Genomic DNA, 21,130 nt, shown 5'->3' with positions numbered 1-21,130 from the left:
ATCGGGACGCACAATTATTTACGCCGCCAGAAAAAGCTTCATATGCAGTGGGCTGTTAGATTTCAGCTCGAGCATCAATCCCCATGTCGTCCCCGGTGAGTAATTATTTAAAGAGATGCCTTAAAGTGAACACAAAGATTGGATTAGGCTATATACTCATACCCTACTCAGTCTGAACAAAAAACTATTTATATATATAACCTCTAAATTCAAGAGTTTTGTCAATTCATCAGATTGTGTGTTGTGTCTGTGGTTGAGATTCCAAAAGACATCAATTCAACACAGCCCGAAAATTTTTTTGTTCAATGTTAATGCTTTATTGTGACACCTGTTTAAGTTGAGCAAAACCCAATCTTTTAGCTTATGATGCCTTTTCAAATATGAATGACGCAGTTTAGATTTTGAAGTTTATTTTAATTTTGCTGAAATTTGAAAATTTCTCTCCGGGGTGAGTTTTTGTTTGTCAAAAGGGAATGTGACCAATGACCATGTTTGCCAAACAAACTTGCACAGAATCTTTACAGCAAGAGTAAAATTAAATTGTATATACTGTTTGTTTCGTATCACTGAGTCGAATTTTCTTTCAAACTTGCTAACCTACCGTAGTTTAGGGAAATGACTGTTTCAACACACTACATTTTTGTAAATAACAAGTAAGTTTTGTGACTGTAAAAATTAACAATAGGCTACCGGTACTTGTTTCAAAAATTTTTTTTTTATGCATGTGTTAGGTTTCACACACATGTCATGTTTGAGTGAACATATTGTAATTATAGCCTTTGCTGTTAATCTAAGTCTTCACTTACCAGGTGTAAGCCTAGATACAACAAATTCATTTCAAAGCCCTTTAGATTTGGTTTCATTTTAAAATCCTTTGCAAAAATGAACTCTAATTTAGTCAACAAAATAGTTGGATTGTATTTATTGCAGGACAATTTTGTTTGTTTTTACACAGAGAGTTATATATTTATTGTGGAATAAACCAAGTTAAAAATGTCTATTGTTCCATTTCTTTTGAGGTCAGTCAGTCGATCTAACAGCGGGCAACACTTAAAGAAGTTTTTTAGTGTTTCCTCCATTCATCATTCAGATGACTTTCGTGCAGAGGGATTTCAAACTGGTCGTTTGACAGACATTGGTACTCGTCGAATCTTCTCTTCAGAGCATGATCTGTTTAGAGAATCTGCTCGTAAGTTCTTCCAAGAAGAAGTGTTGCCTTTCCACACACAATGGGAAGAAGAAGGACAAGTGAGCCGAGAGGTTTGGGAAAAAGCTGGAAAGTTAGGATTTCTTGGAGTCAACACTCCAGAAGAACATGGAGGTATAGGAGGAGACTGGTTATCTTCTGCGATAGTTCATGAAGAGCAGGGGTATGTCAACTGTTCTGGACCAGGGTTTGCTCTGCATTCTGATATAGTGATGCCTTACATTACCAAGTATGGCACACCTGAACAAATTGCAAAGTATATACCTGACATGACAGCTGGGAAAAGAATCGGTGCAATTGCAATGACAGAACCAGGAGCAGGAAGTGATTTGCAAGTAAGAACGATGAATATTGTGATAGCATTGTATATGATTAATATGTCAACAGGGCTGTGGAATAGGGAAAAAATGTACACTCCAACTTCTCGGTTTACTACTGGCCGACTCTGGCTTCATTGTTGCCAAATTTTTAAGGTTGGCAAAATTTTAAAATTTTGCTCTTTTTACTTTTTTTGCAATTTATTTTTGCTTAAGTTGTGATCAAAATTAAAGCAGGAACTTAAGACAAAAACAAACACTTCTATTTTTTAGAAAAAATTTTGAGCGCAATACGGAGAACAGGAAACAATAATTTCAAAAACATAATGAACAAAAATTATATTCTTTATCCTTTTGTTCAATAACTCCGACTTCGGACGTACCAAAATCCCTTTGAGTCCACAGCCCTGCTTCTAAATACTATTACTATTACTACTGTATTTAAATGCCATATTGTTTTTTAGCAACACACTGAGTGTTCCTATATTAGCAATATATATTTGTTAAAAGTGTTCAGTGTTTATACCAGTTGAACAAATGCAATTAAAAACTTTTGATATGTTTTGGTTAGCATGTGAAGTACGGGTCTGCTACTATTCGGTGAGTCCGATTCGGTGAGTCTGATTCGGTGAGTCTGATTCGGTGAGTTCCTAACTTCTAACCCCTAACCTTAACTCCTAATCCCTAACCCTAAAACGGCAATGATAATTAGGCTACGGTACCCGATAATTTAAAAAAAAAAATTGAAAAAATCCCCCGTTAAGGGATCGGACTCACCGAATCGGACTAACCGAATCGGACTCACCGAATCGGACTCACCGAAACGGGCCATTCCGGTGAAGTACATATGTTGTGTTTTTTGCCTGGACCTGTAAGACTAAGAGCTTTGTATGTATATATAATACAATGTATGCATGAAGCAATTGCCTTCCAAACCGGACAATTGGTTATTTCTAACTTAAAGTGTAACTGCACGATGGCTTTGACCACACTTTATCTGAAAGAGCGTGTTTCAATCTATAAATACCAACCTCGCCCTTATCTTTTTAACTCTATATTTATCTCAATAAAATGTATCAAAAGTATGGTTTTTCACGCGCTTATATTTTTGGCCACGTTTCTGTAATGGCGGCTTGCATTGCGCAACACGCGGATTATGACGTCAGTTGGAGTCAGACAGAAGCGACACTCGCTTTTGCAAGTCATTTAGTTGTGTTTGTTCTAGAGCAGTGGTCGGCAAACTTTTTTAACAAAAGAGCGATTCTGTTACATATCTTGGCAGAAATGACCAGCTTAGAGCCACAAAACATAATATATGTGTTTCAAGTAGATCAGACCACAGTTTCTTTGCTACCAAACAATTATTTTTTATGCCGTCATCTCTATCTGTGTACGGCTTTCCTCGCTTACAATCTATTGAGCTGCCACAAAACTAGCAGCATTGGTGTGGCATGGGGCTGTTTTCCATTTATTGAAAGCTTCCTTACTCTGCTCCGATCTTTGCATAAGTTCCAATGCTCATGCTGAGTAACATCTCTGTTTTTGCCTAAAACTTTTCTATTTTTTATTTGTGCATGGCTACTGATAAAAAAGTGTATGCTGTTCAGTGTTCACGCCAAAAGCTGTAAACTGACCTGATAAAGTCAAAACTTGAGTAACAAAAATTGTAAAAAAAGTGTATTATTTTCTGACAGAGTATCACTCGATCAGAGTTGGGTCAACAACTAGTAAACAACGGTTTGATGCCGTTTTTTTTTTCATTATCATAGTCAAACGCATAGGCCTTACCAAATCATGTCAAATCTGGAGGGAACCTGTCTGACTCCAACTGACGTCATAACCGCTTCAGAGGAGCTAAAGAGCCGCATGCGGCGCCGGAGCTTCAGGTTGCCGACCACTGTCCTAGAGGAAGGAGGTTTTTTTCCGCTGCTTCGATCTTGTTGCACGTGCTTTTTATGTGAAGGCAGGCAGTATAGGCTCTTTGCAATCTCGAGTTTGAAAAAAAATAAGCCAGGTCTGTTGATTTATCCATTAAAATTATTGGTTAAGGGACAGACCAAAGCCGTCATAGGCCAATGCGAGGTAAGGTACGGTATGTCTCAACCAATGTTATGTGACATTCGAACCACAAAATCGAGCAGTGTGTAAGGGTGCTTAACGGCATGGCGGAGAGCACCTCTTGCATCACTGTGTTGGACGACTTCCATGCAATGGTCAATCCAGCAGTCCTACAAACCTTCTTCAGGGTTGATAGGAAGAATTGGGAAAAAGATGGCAAGCCCAGAGGACGTGATGGAAAGTTGTCAAATGAGTGAGTTTACTTGAGCTTGTTTACTGTTCAGCAGCCTTTCAACTGGTTGCGTAATTGTTCCATTCATATTTAAACGAAGCTGTTATATCTCTCAGGCAATTCAGGCTGGTCGCTTATAGGCACGTGCTGGAGTGGCTGTTGGATCATGGAGAAATTCTGGGCAAGTTGAACAGAGTCGTGCTGCCATCCTGCATTGTCTCTTTCATCCGCAGAAAGTACCCCAGCGACGATGGAGATTATGCTGGGTTCCGAAGACCAGTGTTACCATTTTAGTCTTTTAAAAACCAAATCTGGTTTATTTGCAACCGTTTGGTTTATTTTTTTTTCGATTTGATGTGTTTTTTTGGTTTGTTTTCGATTTGTGTGTCGTAATGCGATTTGTCATCAGTATTGTATGTTGGTTTATTTTTTAGTTTATTTCTGCTTCAATTTGGTTTATTCTGGTATTTTTTTAGCTTCATCTAGATTATTTTTAAAAAACCTAGATGTCAACACTGCCGAAGACAGTCCCAATGAATGCTAAAGCGTCATCGCATGATATTAGTCGACTGTACTATGTCATACAATACAAAATGTTTTCGATATAACCAAGTTTGGCTGTTGTAATCTACGAAACTAGCCTTCGGCGATGAGCTTCGCAAACCACTCCTGGCACACAGGCATGAACAACTAAATTTGTATAATGCTGGCTGAAAGATGCGTTTTCATTATGGATGCCTTATAAATTTGCTCATTCACTAGTAACCAAGTCTATCTCGGCTAGTTTGGTCTCCACTAAGCTCGACTCCTACTGACGTCATATCACTAGGTGGCATTGATGAGTTTGCCACTTCCAGGTAGCGTGAGAGAGAAGCGCTAGAGAGCGTGGGAAAAGGGTCGGTTTCTCGGCTGTGGGTCTCAATTGTAAGGAAGTGAGTTTTTCAGCAGGTACCGGATGTCTTGGCAATGGATTCTAGCCAATGTTAATTCGATCGTGCAGTTGCACTTTAAGGAGATTTAGCAAAGTCTGTGTGCACCGGTACTTGAACCACTCGGCATGCGACAACTCAGCAAGTACATTTAAGCTGCTACCTATTACCCAAGTCAGCAAATGAAATTTTTATCTAGCATCGGACTTGCTTCATCATTGCTTGCTAAAGTGAATTTGCTGACTTGTTACATGCCAAGTATCGGCTTGGTCAGTTTTTACTTGCTTAAGTTCAACTGCCAATTTGAGCCACTTGCTGAAATGTTGCTACCTCAGTTGTCACTTGCTCAACTGTAATGTGCTGGGTTCACAACTGCTCAAGTTCACAGTCACATCACAGTTGTACTGAGAATGGTAGGCTAATTGTCAATTTCCAAACTTTTTATTTTGAAATTAAAGTGAACCATGACATGTGTTTGGCATTGCTTTGTTAAAGCTGAATTTGATAATTCTGTTCAACGTTGGTGGTACTTGTTCTAAGAGATTTTTTACTACAGAAAAATTTAGACTGAAACAAGAGTTGAAACTTGTTCATATTTTATTAAATCTTTTGTTAGGGGGTCCGTACTTTTGCAAAAAAAGATGGAGATGATTGGATTCTGAATGGAAGCAAGGTGTTCATAACAAATGGTTGGATGGCTGATGTAGTGGTGGTTGTGGCCATTACTGACAAGACAGCAAAGTCTACTGCCCACGGCATCAGCTTATTCCTTGTTGATGGTGACAACCCAGGCTTTATCAAAGGAAAGAAACTGAAGAAAATGGGACTGAAAGCCCAGGTATACACAAAATCTTATTTTTTCTTTCATTGTTTTTTCAGTGAAAGTTATTCAAGGGAAGTGAAAATGATAAAATACGGTATTGTTCAATATCACGGCCTCTCATACAAAAAGTGATTATATGGTTATACCACTGAAGCTGAGAAAATAAAGTAAGATCTTGGCTATAGAAAACTTTTTCTACCTATGTGACGCTGAACTTTCTCATTTGGTATGAAGCTATAAAAAATAATAAAGTTACTTTTTAGTTGAAGTATAATTAAGCTATATATAATGCCCAGGTGTACCTGGACACCATTAACACTGTCTTTCCATCCCTGTCCCTCATCAAGTTTGGCAGTTCATGCATCTGCAATTTAGTGTTTTTTCTAGTTGATAAAGGGTTTTGCTTGTCCTGTTTTTAATGCTGTAGTTTGGTTCCCAAATACGCATATTTAAAATTTTTGTTGACTTTTAAAGCAATGATCTGCCGTCTCAGGTGTTCGGAACCTTTTTAGGTAAGAGAGCCATGAAAGCTACATTTTATACAATACATAAGTGTATTTCCTTGAGAGCATGCAATATAATGCTTTAACCCTATCTGTAGCGACACGGGGTTTTATGAGGACACCCCACTCTAGTAGTGAAATATTTCTCAGAAGGAAATATGCTAGAAATGTAAAATTTCTTGACTTTTAGTTTTTTTTCTTTGCGAATTTTCTAAACCTACACTGGTCATTTTTCTACCTTCCTGCCCTTCACAATAAGCATTTCGTCTTAGGTGGCTAGACATTTTCGTGCATTGCTAGATATAATTTAATGTTAGTGCAAGTACTTTGAAATGTAAAAACGTTCAAAAATGCCTTTTATTTATGAGCCAAAGTAATTTTTTTGTTTAGTTTAGCATTACTTTATGTTATAGATATATAATTCAAAAATTTCAATTTTGAAGCTATTTTTTGGAAAGTAGAATAAAAACCGACTTTCTGACGTTTTTTCATCTCAAACATTTTATTTGAATAAATTTGTTGGGTAAAAATTTAATTTCTATACGCACTTAATACACATGGCTATTATGTTGTAAAATATTTTGGCTCTGTGATTTTCATAGCTCCGTTATTAGCGATTAATTAGCACCGGGCTAAGATAGTGATGTGCTTTCCGCGTACGAAAACAGCTCGTTTTAAAATAGGGTTAACACTTAATGCACCAAACATAGTGGCTGGCAGCTGGTGAGTAGTAAAAGTGAGGCCACGTGTTTGCTGAAGACGAAAAAAACAGCGTGGGAGGGGTCTGGAAAGCCTCCCCCAGAAATAATTGAAAAATTACATTTAATTTGGTGCATTTTGAGCGTATTTTCAGCTTTAAATTGTAATAAAAGTTGAATAGAAACTTTCTATGAACTAGATGCCATCATCAAGAGAGCCTTGGCTCGCGAGCCGTTGAGATGGCCCTTCATTCTTTTTGTTAGAATCCAACTGTCAGCTCCATAGATCATTAGATCTTAAGCTGTATTCAACTGTTGCTCAAAAGAATTGTATTTTTAAGCTTTTCGTTTTCAGGTTTTTGTTATGTCAGATTTCCATATTAGAATTTGATCTATTTACTGCTTCCCTTGAAATAAAAGAACATGTAATCACCCCTGCTAGATTCTTAGTTCAACAGTTTTCTCCTTGTACACAACTGCTCTACTCTACACCCAAAGCTGTCAAATCTTTTTTTTTGTTAATTGCAAAATATTTACCTGTTTTTCTAGGACACAGCTGAATTGTTCTTTGAGGATTGCAGGCTTCCAGCTAGTGCCTTGCTTGGCGGTGAAGCTGGTTTAAACCGTGGCTTTTACCAACTTATGCAAGAATTGCCACAAGAGAGGCTTCTCATTGCAAATCTTTGTATGTCTGCTTGTGAATTTATGTTCGAAGAAACCAGAGATTACGTGAAACAAAGAAAAGCCTTCGGAAAAACTTTGTCTAAACTTCAAACCATTCAACACAAATTGGCCGAAATAAAAACAGAAGTAAGTGAAAAAGACTGTGTGTATAAAATTTACCTTTTGTTTCACAACTACGTTCCTCTCAAACACACACTGATGTACAAGGTTTGTTTATAAGTAAACCATTAACCCGGTGACTTGAGGCATGTCCATTGGCATTGCGACCGTATGCAATTTAGACGTCGGATTATAATCTCTGTTTCAGGCTCTCAATAGTGTGGCTTAATGACACAGTATTTCTAAGCGGTTATTTTTGAAATATGTCAGTGCCCCAGAGCTACATCTATGAAGTAAATTCCGTTATTTAAATGCACACCACCTCTGTGTTAATGACTGATGCTTGTTACAAAGTTAAAATATTAAATATTTTTTAAATATTTGTGAGCAATGACGTGAGCAGCTGAAGATTATACCACTTAGTGTAACAATACTGATGAAGTGGGTTCAACTTTTCTCGCCTCCATCTCACACTCAAGAACATTCTACAAGCGTTACGTTTGTTACCAGACTGCGACTAATTTGATGCATGTTAAAATTGTTTCACACTTACACATACTGCTCCAGAGTCCAGACGATGAATTCATTTCTGTTCAGTGTGTTCACTCATGATAGCCCATTTGCTTTGCTTGGTACCATACTAACTACCGTGCATTCAAACTGAGTGATATTGATTGTTGTTTTCTAAAACGGTGTATAGACTACAACAGTTAATATGTGATGTTATTGTTATCTCGGTTTAAATTTAAGATCAATGATCAGTTGATCGACGAAATACATTGTGATGTTTTTCTAGAGTATTAATTAACCAGAGAACTGATCAGCGACACTTGGGCTTTTATTAGCTTCAAGCAGGAAGTTCCGATTAGCCTAAAGATTCTTATCGATGTAGTTTTACATGATAACATATGTTTTTATACTGTGCTGTATCAACTTACGTGCAGCGCTTAGTAGATATTGTCAAATCTAGTAGGTTAATTTACTTTGTCTGCTGCTGAGACATCTGTAATGAATGGAGCATGTGCGGTTATTGGCTTTTTTGCGGTTTTGAGAAGGCTTTTGATTCAAATCATGTTCGTACCTACGGTCTGGAACTGGAAGTTCATGGCGCTTTAAGGTCGAAACAAGACCTTTTGACGCCTTTCGAATGATGCCCCCACTGACACCGTCCCAACAGGCACGCCTCTCATAAAAATGAAATTAGCCTTTTTCGTTACCGTATTCTTTTTTGGGTCTGCTACTATTCGGCTAGTCCGATTCGGCTGATCCGATTCGGCTAGTCCGATTCGGCTATTACCCTTTTCGGCTACAGCCCGATTCGGCTAGTCCGATTTGGCTGATCCGATTCGGCTAGTTCCCTATTGGGCTACAGTCTTTATCTGTTAGTTCCCTATTCGGCAATTTTTTGAAAATCCAACGATAATCCTTCTGTAATCCAACATCGTTTCTTTTGCATTCCGACAAAGAAAAACAAATTGAAATGAAATTTAGCGAAAAATGTTTGAACTATTAAATTGAACTGTTTGCTCACATAAAATAGACAACGTCTTCTGTTTATTTAGAGAATGTTGTAATATCGCTTCTTTTATAGTTGAAATCATCGAAGCTTTAGATGAGTGGGGTTTAGACCTAACCATTGAGATCTTAAAACTAAAAAGCGAATTAAATTTATTTTTGAACTATCAATGTTTGCTCAGATAAAATTGACATGTATCATGCGTCGCCGTCTGCATGCAAACTTAGAATATATTAGAATCCTCAACTATTACAAAATTCTAAATCCAACGACACTTTCTGTTTATTTACTGTAGAGAATTTTGTATTTTGATCTCGAAGCTTTAGATGAGTGGAGTTTAGACCTAACCACTGAGATCATAAATCATATTTATGACACCGGTTACATCCCTAGTGATATGGTACGTTCCATATTCATAACTTTACCAAAGAAAACCGGAGCAACAGAATGGTCACTCCACAGAACAATTAGCCTTGTGAATTACGTAACAAACAGCTTACTCCGAATCATGTTGATGAGATTGAGACCAAAACTACAATCGGAAATTTCAACAGCACAGTTTTTGTTTGTTCCAGACAAAGGGACCACAAAAGGAATTTTTTACATTAAAAATGATAACAGAGAAATGTATGTCCGGTTCTTCTGTTTATTTAGAGAATTTTGTATTTTAATTCGACAATATGGTATCTTTTGCATTCTTGCATTTTATCCAGTGTTTACCTTTGAGTGCCTTCCCAGACGGCAAAATCTGTCATTTTTACATTCATTCAACGTCTGCAGACGTTGAATCAATGTAAAAATGACGAGTTTTGATGTCTGGGTTCGTTCAAAATATGTGTTTTACATGAGAACAACAGTTTTCATGATTACCAATAGGGGTTAATGAGATAAAGTCTCAGCGAAAACGTGTCAACGAAAAAAAGACAGTTGCCAAATAGCGTTTGCAATAAAAGATGAAGTTAAAACCTAAGTGGCAGTTTAGAGTAAACCTGGGTTTCGGCGTTACATGACCTGAAATTCCTTTGGTTAGTTCCTTCGTTAGACTCTCAGTTGATGTTACTTGATCATGGCAGAGGAATCGATTAGTACGCAGCGCAAAGGTGAGGTTTTTCTACATGATGGCTACATGTTTCAACTAGCTCAATATAGTCCAGACGGGCTTAAGAAATACTGGCGTTGTTCCCGACGTGATGAGAAATGCAAGGCTCGCATCAACACTTGTGTGGCAACAAATCAGGTAATAATGTGTGTTATGATGACTATATTTTGATCATTTGAGAAAATGTGCCAAGAAATGTCAAGTACTTGAATTGTAATAATTGCAACCGTTGTTCACCTGCATTGACGTTGGACCTGGGAATGCACCACGGACTGCCCTACCCTAATAATAACAACTGCTTTGATAGTGACGTTGTGCTATTACTTATTACTAGGGCCATTTTTTTACCTAAAAAATTGAAAAATATGACTTTATTTTTTGAAATATATGATAATACAGGGTGGTCGCTAGAAAAGCAGAAAATTTGTCAAACTGTTATTTATTTTTACAAAGAATAACTTTTACAAAGTTTTTTGAAGGCATACGGTATATTACACTTATAGATGTTCAAAATGTCGTCCTTGTACTTCAGAGCATTGTCTTAACCTAGAAATCCAAGCTTGTGTAGCGTTTTTAAGGGTAACTAGTGGGATATCGTTCCAGGCTCTTCCCAAGCTCGTTTTCAAATCATCAATAGATTTTATGTCACATCGACAGTTCTGAAGCTCTGTTAATAACAAGCTCCAAATGCAATAATCCATGACATTTAAGTCTGGACTTTTGGAAGGCCAATCTTCCGGTTCAATGAAATCAGGAGTAGATTGCTGAAGAAACTGAACCGAAGCCCTTGCTGTGTGAGCCCTGGCACCATCCTGCTGCCATGTCCATATTTGGTCGACCATTACATTTCGTATATCGCTGAACATCTGTGGACACATCTCCTCACAATAAACTTGTTGGTTTACTGTTTTTTTCTTCCTGCCTGCCGAACTCTGATTATACCCTTCAAGAAATCGAAGCTCCGTTTTACCATACCATGAAACTGCAGCATAACAAAGAACAGATGGCTGCAATTTGTCATGTTCAACAAGCAGATCTTCCTCAGGTATGTCAGTTTTTACACGCACTTCTCGGTAAATGCGATCATTTTGTGTATTCAAAGGCGGTCGCAATGAAAACTTTGCTTCGTCCGAAAACCATATTCTTTTCCAAGCACACTCTGGTTCAAAGCGATTGATCAGTGCAAGCGACTTGCTTTTGCGCATTTCCTGATGTCGCTCACTGAGGAAGTTACATTTTATTCGACGATAGCATTTCAGTTCACTTTCTTTCAGAATTTCAAACACTGATGTTTTTGATATGTTGAGATGTCGAGCGATTTCTCTTTGACTGAAATGACGTCTGTTCATTGCACCATGTAGCACAGGTGAAACAGCTAAATCTTTTACTGTGGCACGTGCCTCATCTGAAATTCGTTTCTGTGGACCCGTTCCTTTTTTGCGTATACTAGCCGTTTCAGGTCCTTCTCGTTTCAAAGTACCAACAACGTTATTAAACTGATTCCTTGTAATCGTTGAAAAAAAATTTGGTAACACAGCTTGACATTTTGTCAGTCCCCAAGTCGGATTTTCACTTTTGAAAAGAATTATCACTTGCCTTCCAAAATCTGAAAGCTGTTTCTTGCCTTCTTTCATTATGTGGGTGTCAAAATTAAAATCAAATAGAACCTAGAAAGTATCAATTTAAAACAACGTATGTGGGTGTCAAAATTAAAATCAAATAGAACCTAGAAAGTATCAATTTAAAACAACGTAAAAGAACCTAGAACCTAAAAGAAATAAAAACATGTTAAAATAGAAATGAGTGAGCACACATTTTATTCATCATTTAATTTGATCTTCAAATTTTCTGCTTTTCTAGTGACCACCCTGTATATGACTTTGTTTTAAGCATCAAATTTATGCTAATCTCTAATTAATAACTCGTATGTAAGTTTTTACATGTATTTTGAACAATAACACACTCGAACAACTAACAAAACACTTCTATTTCACTTGAAAATCACTACAAAAATTCAAATGTCTAATGCATCCACTGGCGCCGACTTGCGGGGTGGCCAGCCACGCCACCCCATAACCTCTATGGCATGATGGCAGCCACCCCGTTTAGGTTACATTACTTACTGCAAATAAATGTAATTTGAACGGACGTTTAAATCTTTTTTTGATTATTGGTTTTCGCTTCAAGTCAACGTAAAGCAAGAGGTGAACCAATACAGTATTGCGAAGAAAATGATTGTTTTTGTCACAAGCATGATACTTGCGTAACATCAAGCAAGCTACGTGAAGATTACGCAACACGTGGCTACGATTTGTTTCCTTGTTGTTGGGATCGTTTTATTTGTTACTTTTCATAAGTCATTGTTACATTTGTTAGGTTTACAATGGGATTTATTAATCAATAAAATACGATCTTTCCATTGCCTCTCCCAAAAATCTTTTTTGAAAAATTTTAAACTGCTTAATATCGCTATAAATTATGACAGCTATAAAATACTCGGAAATAAAATTAGCTCCACCCCCTAAATGAATATCTATTTTCAAATTAAAAAAATGCAATTTTCGAATGCTTAGTAAAAATCAAACAAAAACATGCAGTTTGAAAGTTTATAGGTTGCCATATTGTGCTATCTGCCACCCCGTGCAAAAATAAAAGTCGGCGCCTATGTGTAGGCCTACCTACCAAACCAGCTACTTAGTAGTACGAGTCAAAGCTCTGTACTCGAAAAGTACCCTTGACTCTTGAGGTCTCAGCACTGGTTGACTTAGTCGCCGTTAAGCTGAACTATCGTAAGTCCAAATTTTTCAAAATTGCGTTTTTGGTTGATTTGATATCTTTATAAACTACAGTTTATTTTGTTAAAGCATCGTAAGTCCATCTGCTTTAGTTTTGATGATACAGAATGATGAACTATCGCAAATTGGAGTTACGATAGTTTTGCAAAATAATAAAATGGGACTTACGATACTCTGCTCTGAAAGTAATTTTACACGTTTCACGTTAACACTCCCTTTTCTTTTAGGTAATTTTTCTTTCAATCGTTTTTTGCATGTTGATATTCAAGGCTTACTTATATTTCTTTCTATTTCGCATAACAATTTTGCTGTTTTATTGTAACTACATTTCGACAATTTTTTATTGTTAAACTATCGTATGTCCATACTCATTTTTCTAACGTTCAATTTTTGCAAAAAAGAATTATCTTTTTTTCAACAACAAAGCTCCATGAAAGACAATGTATATATAGTTTTCATGTTTTTCCGTTAGAGAACTTTTAGAAAGATCAAACAATGTACAGCAAACACAGCGTGAACTTTAAAATTCAATTTTCTCAAAACTGCATTTTTGGAGTTACGACGGTTCAGCTTATTAGCGACGTAGTGGCCTACTGCAAGTGTTTATATAATGTTCAGAGACTGGATTGTGTGTTGCAAAATAATGTGTCAAGATGATGTCACAATGCAAATTAACATCAAACAGCAAGCGCTATTACTAGGCTACAGAAAGTAATAAAAATGTTGCTTCCAATGCTAAGTGAGACTCAGCGTGAGAACTCTCATTGCCTCCCTTCCACAAATTATTATCAAAGTTCAATGTCTACAGGAGCTGTTTGAACTGCATTTACAAAGTTACTCCGGCTCAATCTTTGTATTTTGAAGTAAAAATGAAGTCATATTTTATGATCTAAAACAGAAAATATAACTTTTTATGACTTTATAACTTCTTAAATAGACACTGTAGAAACGTCGTTGTTTCACTGTTATCGGTTTGACAACTTTCTGCATTACCAAAAAAATATGACTTTAATGACTTTTACTGGCCCTACTTATTTCACAGGTAGTGAACACTGGCAAGAATCAGCATTTTTAGAAATGAAGACGATGTTCGATCAAGCTCAAACTTTCAGGAATGTCGTTTTATGATTATTCGCAAGAAAGAAAGTTTGTAGCAATGAAATCGGAGAAAAAGTCCGTTTCGACCCACCCTACTTGTTATGTACCGTATTGATTGTATTGACTTGTTAAACTAGGGATTGGAATTTTGTAATAGTTGAGGATTCGAATATATTCTAAGTTTGCATACAGACGGTGACGCAGGATACATGTCAAGTTTATGTGAGCAACATTTTAATTTAATAGTCCAAAAATAAATTCAATTCCCTTTTTATGTTTCGCTAAATTTCAATTCAATTTATTTTTCTTTGTCGGAATGCAAAAGAAACGATTGATGATGATTATGTGTCTCATCTGATACAGACGTTGGCGATCATGGTCTTCCAATCTTTTCTGTCATTTGCCATTCGTATAAAATCGTTCGTTTTAACTGTTGTGTTTGTGGCCCATTGATTCAATCTGTTTAAATAAGTTAATCTTTGACGGCCACTGCTTCTTTTTCCCATCCCAAATCTCCCTGTCGGTAAATATAACCTACAAATTGCATCTGGCGCCTTCTAACTGTTCTTATTATCATATCGTTACTTATTGTCTAGCATTCACATCCGTAGGTTAGAATTGATATTACATATGCTTTCAAAAGTTTAATTTTGGTCTTTGTTGTCATGTTGCGATTCCTGAAGACTACGCTCATTTTACTGAAAGTATCCTTTGCTATAGCGATTCTCTTTTTAATTTCAGTGTCACTTTGCCATTGCAAGTTATAGTGTACCCAAGATATTTCAATTTATCAACTTGTTTCACACCATTGAGTGCAACACACCATTGAATGTATGGTTGCAATTTGGATAAGTTTTCATTTTTGATACGGTCATACATTCTGTGTTTGAATTTAACTCTTACCCATTCGTGTACTGTTATTGACAGCACAATTTAATAAGTCCTGTAGATCGTTTGCAGATTCTGCTATCAGGACTGTATCATCATTCATCAGCGTATCTCAAGCTTGTTACATTTTGTACCCCAACCTTTACTCCATTCATATGTTCGATGTCTCTCAAAATCATCTCACTGTAAGCGTTGATAAGATCTGGAGATCGGACACATCTCTCTGTTATCATTTTTAATGTAAAAATTCCTTTTGTGGTCCCTTTGTCTGGAACAAATAAAAATTGTGCTGTTGAAATTTCCGATTGTAGTTTTGGTTTCTGTTGCTCCGGTTTTCTTTGGTAAAGTTATGAATATGGAACGTACCATATCACTAGGGATGTAACCGGTGTCATAAATATGATTTATGATCTCAGTGGTTAGGTCTAAACTCCACTCATCTAAAGCTTCGAGATCAAAATACAAAATTCTCTACAGTAAATAAACAGAAAGCGTCGTTGGATTTAGAATTTTGTAATAGTTGAGGATTCTAATATATTCTAAGTTTGCATGCAGACGGCGACGCATGATACATGTCAATTTCATCTGAGCAAACAGTAATAGTTCAAAAATAAATTTAATTCGCTTTTTAGTTTTAAGATCTCAATGGTTAGGTCAAAACCCCACTCATCTAAAGCTTCGATAATTTCAACTGTAAAAGAAATTTAATTATTCAAACATTTTTCGCTAAATTTGTCGGAATGCAAAAGAAACGATGTTGGATTTTGTTGGATTACAGAAGGATTATCGTTGGATTTTCAAAAAATTGCCGAATAGGGAACTAACCGCTAAAGACTGTAGCCCAATAGGGAACTAGCCGAATCGGATCAGCCAAATCGGACTAGCCGAATCGGGCTGTAGCCGAAAAGGGTAATAGCCGAATCGGACTAGCCGAATCGGATCAGCCGAATCGGATCAGCCGAATCGGACTAGCCGAAACGGGCCATTCCGTTCTTTTTTGTAGTTGTATGCAATCTAGTTTGAAATTGGGAGTGGTGGTAATCTTTCACCTAATGGGAGTAAATCGTGTCTTTACACTTGTTCATCGATAGAATGGTATGCACAACAAGTGCCTAAGATAATGGTGGGAAATTTATCATTGTAAGTCATTCAATTTATCTGATTGGCTATAAAATTCGAAAGCATAACCTACGTGGTATCACTTAGTTTTTTGTTTGCTTTTTTTATAGAAGTAATTCTCCGGTATTTTGGTATTTTTAAGTGGCCTAAAATGCAAGCAAGCTGCAACCTGTAATTATCACATTTTACATTAATTTTTTTTTTTTTAATTCCTGTACAATAAAAAATGAATTTTGTTATATTAAAGTTTTCGAAATTTCAATGTAACAGGTTTTTCGATTATTATTACTTTGTGAGATCAAGTCGTTAAAAATGGCGAACGCAATCTTGTATTGTGTAGTCTGAAAGCTAACAAGCTTCCACCTGAGATCACTTTATTTCTATCACATTTAACCTTCTGCTTCTCAGACTATATTTTATGACTACTTCTTAGTCAAATGCACGACCTCTTTGGTGAACTTTTAGTCATTCGCTGCCATCCTTGCTATGCGAACTACATTTTTATTTGTGATGGCTGTACCGTTTTTTCACCAACAGAACCGAATAAAAAGAACCATGTATTAATCTTAATACTTAACTGCATCAATAAGGCTAGGTACTCCAAGCTAACAGCGATTCGCATGCGCATAAATGTCCCATACTCAATTACTCATGCTACCACATTAGGTTACGGTATATTCCTGAACACTTTTTCTGTTATCTTTGAAATCTTATGTTTCTTTTTCAGACTGCAGTGGCGAGATCATTTGTCGATTCCTGTAACCAACTCCACAACGTTGGCAAGCTGGACACGTCAACTGCGTCGATGGCCAAGTACTTTGTTACCGACCTTAATAACACTGTTGCCTACCGCTGTGTCCAACTTCACGGGGGCTGGGGGTACATGTGGGAGTACCCCATTGCCAGGGCCTACGTTGACGCCCGTGTCCAAACCATATATGGAGGCAGTAATGAAATCATGAAGGAGCTTATTTCCAGAGACATCCAAAAGGATCCTTGAAACTCCAAAGAAAATTATTTTCTCGCAATCAGTCATTTTGCGTTTGTTTAACAGTTGAAGTGCGTTAAATCAATCACAAAATGCATCATCGCTTAGCGTGTTTATAAATGTGTGATTATTTTTGTTTAACAAAAAAACAACACAGATTTGTGTGCTAATTGTCTGGTAAAGCATTTTGAAGTTTAGTATAGTAGTCCTCGCTGATTAAGCCCAATTTGGTCCGGTCTGGAATTACTGAATCTATAAGAGTGTCAGAGAATCGTCCTCCGGTTAATAAACCCAAAATCGTCCGGCTTAATAAGCGGGGACTACTTTACTTTCGTAATTTAACAATGCTGTGTGCGTGTAGGGCAAGTGTCAGAATAATAAATCATTACCGAAAGTATGTTTGCCATCGGATACGAACATTTCTTGAAATACTTTGTTTAAGTTACAATGAAAATGTTTGCTTAATGGTATGCGCGACAACCGTTACTGTACTTATGCGTGACCGACTATTGGGCTATGACCTGATATGTCACATTGACTGGTGATTCTGGTCCTATCTCTGGAACTTTGGATGTGAACTAGACAATGCTCACAATGACATAAAAGTTACTTATCACCGTGACGAACATATTTAGTCACAATGCATTGTCCTGTCATAGATCCAGAATCGAATATAACATATCGGACCATATTCTAATGCAGGGTTGCCCAATATTTTGTAGCCACATGTCGCATTTTGGTTTTTGCGAATCTTGGTCGGCCACATTAAAATTTTCACTCACTTTTTCCCTGAAATTCGGCATAAGCTTTAAGGTTGTAGACCACAGACGGGGACTGCAAATATTGCTTCCGTCGGCCGCACTTTGGGCACCGCTATTCGAATAGGTTTCCATGACGCATGGTGATTTGCAGTGACGGCGAAGCTGCGTTTAACCTAATCCTTTGCTGTAGTTTTAATGCTTTCAAGTGACACTATTTTAGACGAGGCAAATTTTAGACGTTTTTCTACACTGAGAAACAAGAACCTCTATCGCCTTTCTGAAACAGTCCCAGCGAAAATTGAACTTCTTATGCTTGTATTTGGCGTCAGGGTTACTGCATTTGAATTGAAAATGTAGCCATGTTGGCTAGCAAAATCTGTCTTTTTTGCTTTAAATGTGTGCAGACGATGAATCAATGTCAAAAAGACGGATTTTGCTAGCTGAGAGTTTACCCATTTTCGTTTCTTCAGCTAGCACCAGCCTTTGGTTTAATTTTGTCTACTAGCAGACATAGAGCCTATTAACGTACCACACGCTTTGAATTTCTAAATCTTTTAATCGTTGTTTGTGTTTGTCAATGGAAATTTCGTAATAAATATACGTTGTTATTGATTCAACATGCATTTATAGTTTACCAATGCAAAATGAGTGGGTATCTTCGATATGACGTCATTTAATTGCAAAACTTTTTCAACTACTTAGATAAACTAAATTTTTACTCATTGTCCTTTGCAACTATATTTTGTCAACCTTTTATAAATATTTCATATCTTTACGTTGAAGGGACTGTAAACTTGGTGATTAACGTTTTTTTGTCTTGTGCTGTGCTAAAATATCTCGCTATTATTAATTTCTACCGATTATTGTCTTCAAATTAATTCCATGTCCCTCAAAGTAATAGCTTAATTTTCATATTTGGATTTTCTTTTGTTTACTATCAGCAAGAATGCTTACTGAATGTAGCACATTCTCATCTAGCAAAATCGGCCCGTTTTACATTGATTTAGAATCTACATATATGTTGAATTACTGCATAAAAGGACGATTTTTGCTACTTGTAAAAATCAACAAAGTTTCAATGCCTTCAATAAGCAGACGAACGACATTCTATTCTGTGATTGTCTCTCAGCGTCACCTATTGGTTAACACATTTGCTCTTAGTTGATGAAAAGAATCGAGCCAGTTAGCCATTCCTTCTGCTGCAGATCAAGCCAGATCTTTGCCTTGTGCTGTGCATCAGATTAAGTGGCTGTCTGGAGACAAGCTTCGGCCCCTTAGTACAAATGTACAACATACAAAGCTCGTATAAAAAGTGTTACTAATCCTAATTCTTGTTTGTCTTTTTCTATTGATTATTTTTAGTGGCGAGTCAAAAATATATTAATTGCGGTTTTGGTAACTGAAATAAGTTGATTTGGTTTTGAATCTTTATCCTCGGACTGAAAGCCTTGATAGGTTATTCCTGGTAGTTTCGCATACTTGTAGAGGCTCTTGACGCAGGGCCGGTTACCGAGATTGACAGAGTGAAGTTTTCTGATTGTTGAAGTCTTGTTGCCGGAGAATTATTCCATCCATTCGGTGCCGCTGAACGGAGAACAGTCCTTAGAATGCGTTTGCGTAAGTGGTAGCCTATACATCAGGTAGTCCATCAAGTTAGCCGTTGTATCAACCATGCAAGGATCAACAAATTGATACCTATGTTGTTGTAAAAGAAATTTACAAAGCTCTTTTTTGCTACTTTCAAACAGGCTACAAACTCGCGTTGAAGTTACTGTTCCACAAAAAGCATGAAACGACATCTGTTATGCTTGAAACAAACTGCAAAAAAACGTTGTCTTTATATTACATATTTTGATACCAGGTGCAAGATTGTTTACTTCATCCTACTTTTAAAGTCCTGCTTTCTTTTTTTTATAGCCTATACAAGTACTTTAAATCCACGCGTTGCTACTCCTGCTGTCCCTTGAACCAGGGGTTTACCGTTGCATCGTTTTGGTGGTTTTTCTACAGCAGTTAATAACAGGGCGCAGAAGTGCATCAAAGCAAGTGACATCACTGGTCCAGCTTTCAATCCAATTTTCAACTTCGAAGCGATATCCTAGTCATGGAAAGCTAGAAGCCTGGTCATGGAAACGTATCATTAAGGGATGAAATTGTTCGCAAATAAAAAGTAATTTTGGATTTGCAAATATCATTTTTTAGGCCCCCATTTCCTAATTTCAAGTCGATTAACCCGAGGAAGTAGGCTAAATTGTATTTTAGGGCTTTAATAGTAAATTCATTTGTTAAACTGTAAAAATGCGCAAATCCTCGTATGCTGCTCAGAAACTACTAAATCAATGAGTACAACAATGGCAGCACTAAGTTAACAGCGCGGAAGCTACGCTCAAAGGCTACAGTTGACTGGGAAATAACCTACCGTAGTCTACTCTTAAGTTTTGAAAGCAACCGTTTTGCTCTCACTAAGTAGCCTAATGTTCATACATGCATGAAGTTTAATAAAAAAGAAATTAAAATTGAATACTGGCATGCCCATTCAATGATGTAGGCTACTGATAGCGTATTGCAGTGATCGGTACACGGGGTAAATTACTCCGGATGTGGAGTAGGCTAATGATGGAATTTCTGGAGTTATAGAAGTTTGTTTTAAAATATGTTGGTTACTATCAGAGATGTACGTATACGCCGTAGACTTTTTGTTTACGCTAACGCTTACGGCCACATTTTTTGGATAGTTGTCGCTTGAAGTTACGCCGTAAAGTTTTCGCGGTTTTTTAGCGTAAGTAGCGTCAACGTATACTTTTTAATGCCCTTTTTTCGCTACAACACGCCAATACCTTCTAGCGCTGCTGTTAAAAGAATGTTTTCAATGAGCAAAGACATATTGGAACCAAAACGCAGCAACATGTCAGATGAACACTTTCAGATGCTTGTTTCTTCGAGAAATTTAAAATAAAAGTTGTTTGTTTCGAGTGGTTTATACCGTGTGAATGTTTGGCACCTAGCAAACAAAATGAGTTTACGCTAGTGTATGCGCTGACGCCGCCAACTTTTTTTACAAGTTGCTTTGACACTTTTACGGCGTATGGTTTTTCGAATGTGTACGCTGACGGCGCCAATATTTTTGTATACTCGTACATCACTGGTTACTATTAAAAATGGCGAACCAGAATGTTGATGGAATGCAGGCTCAATCGCGTAAACTTGGCGCGATTTACGATTTAGAAAATTTATTGGTGTCTTTCTGTGTGTCTGAAACAAGTCCTTGGGGGTGTTAGTAGCCAGATGTCTTGGAAAACGATATAAATTTCTACAA

At 37.0% G+C, this 21,130-nt stretch overlaps 2 protein-coding genes across 2 annotated transcripts; both read left to right on the top strand.

Moving 5' to 3' along the window:
- Nucleotides 1–960: 960 nt before the first annotated feature.
- Nucleotides 961–19,219, top strand: LOC145768510 (long-chain specific acyl-CoA dehydrogenase, mitochondrial-like). The gene is made up of 4 exons (XM_082580020.1): nucleotides 961–1,542; nucleotides 5,360–5,581; nucleotides 7,317–7,577; nucleotides 16,793–19,219. Exons 1-4 carry the CDS (start codon nucleotides 994–996, stop codon nucleotides 17,063–17,065), a joined length of 1,305 nt encoding a protein of 434 aa, XP_082436146.1. The 5' UTR covers nucleotides 961–993; the 3' UTR covers nucleotides 17,066–19,219.
- LOC145775212 (uncharacterized) lies at nucleotides 3,687–4,108 on the top strand. Its single transcript, XM_082586463.1, has 2 exons — nucleotides 3,687–3,835; nucleotides 3,931–4,108. Exons 1-2 carry the CDS (start codon nucleotides 3,687–3,689, stop codon nucleotides 4,106–4,108), a joined length of 327 nt encoding a protein of 108 aa, XP_082442589.1.
- Nucleotides 19,220–21,130: the final 1,911 nt, after the last annotated feature.

This window comes from Aplidium turbinatum, chromosome 1, assembly GCF_918807975.1.
Source record: "Aplidium turbinatum chromosome 1, kaAplTurb1.1, whole genome shotgun sequence".
Taxonomy (NCBI): domain Eukaryota; kingdom Metazoa; phylum Chordata; class Ascidiacea; order Aplousobranchia; family Polyclinidae; genus Aplidium; species Aplidium turbinatum.
This window is presented reverse-complemented; position numbering and strand designations above follow the sequence as displayed.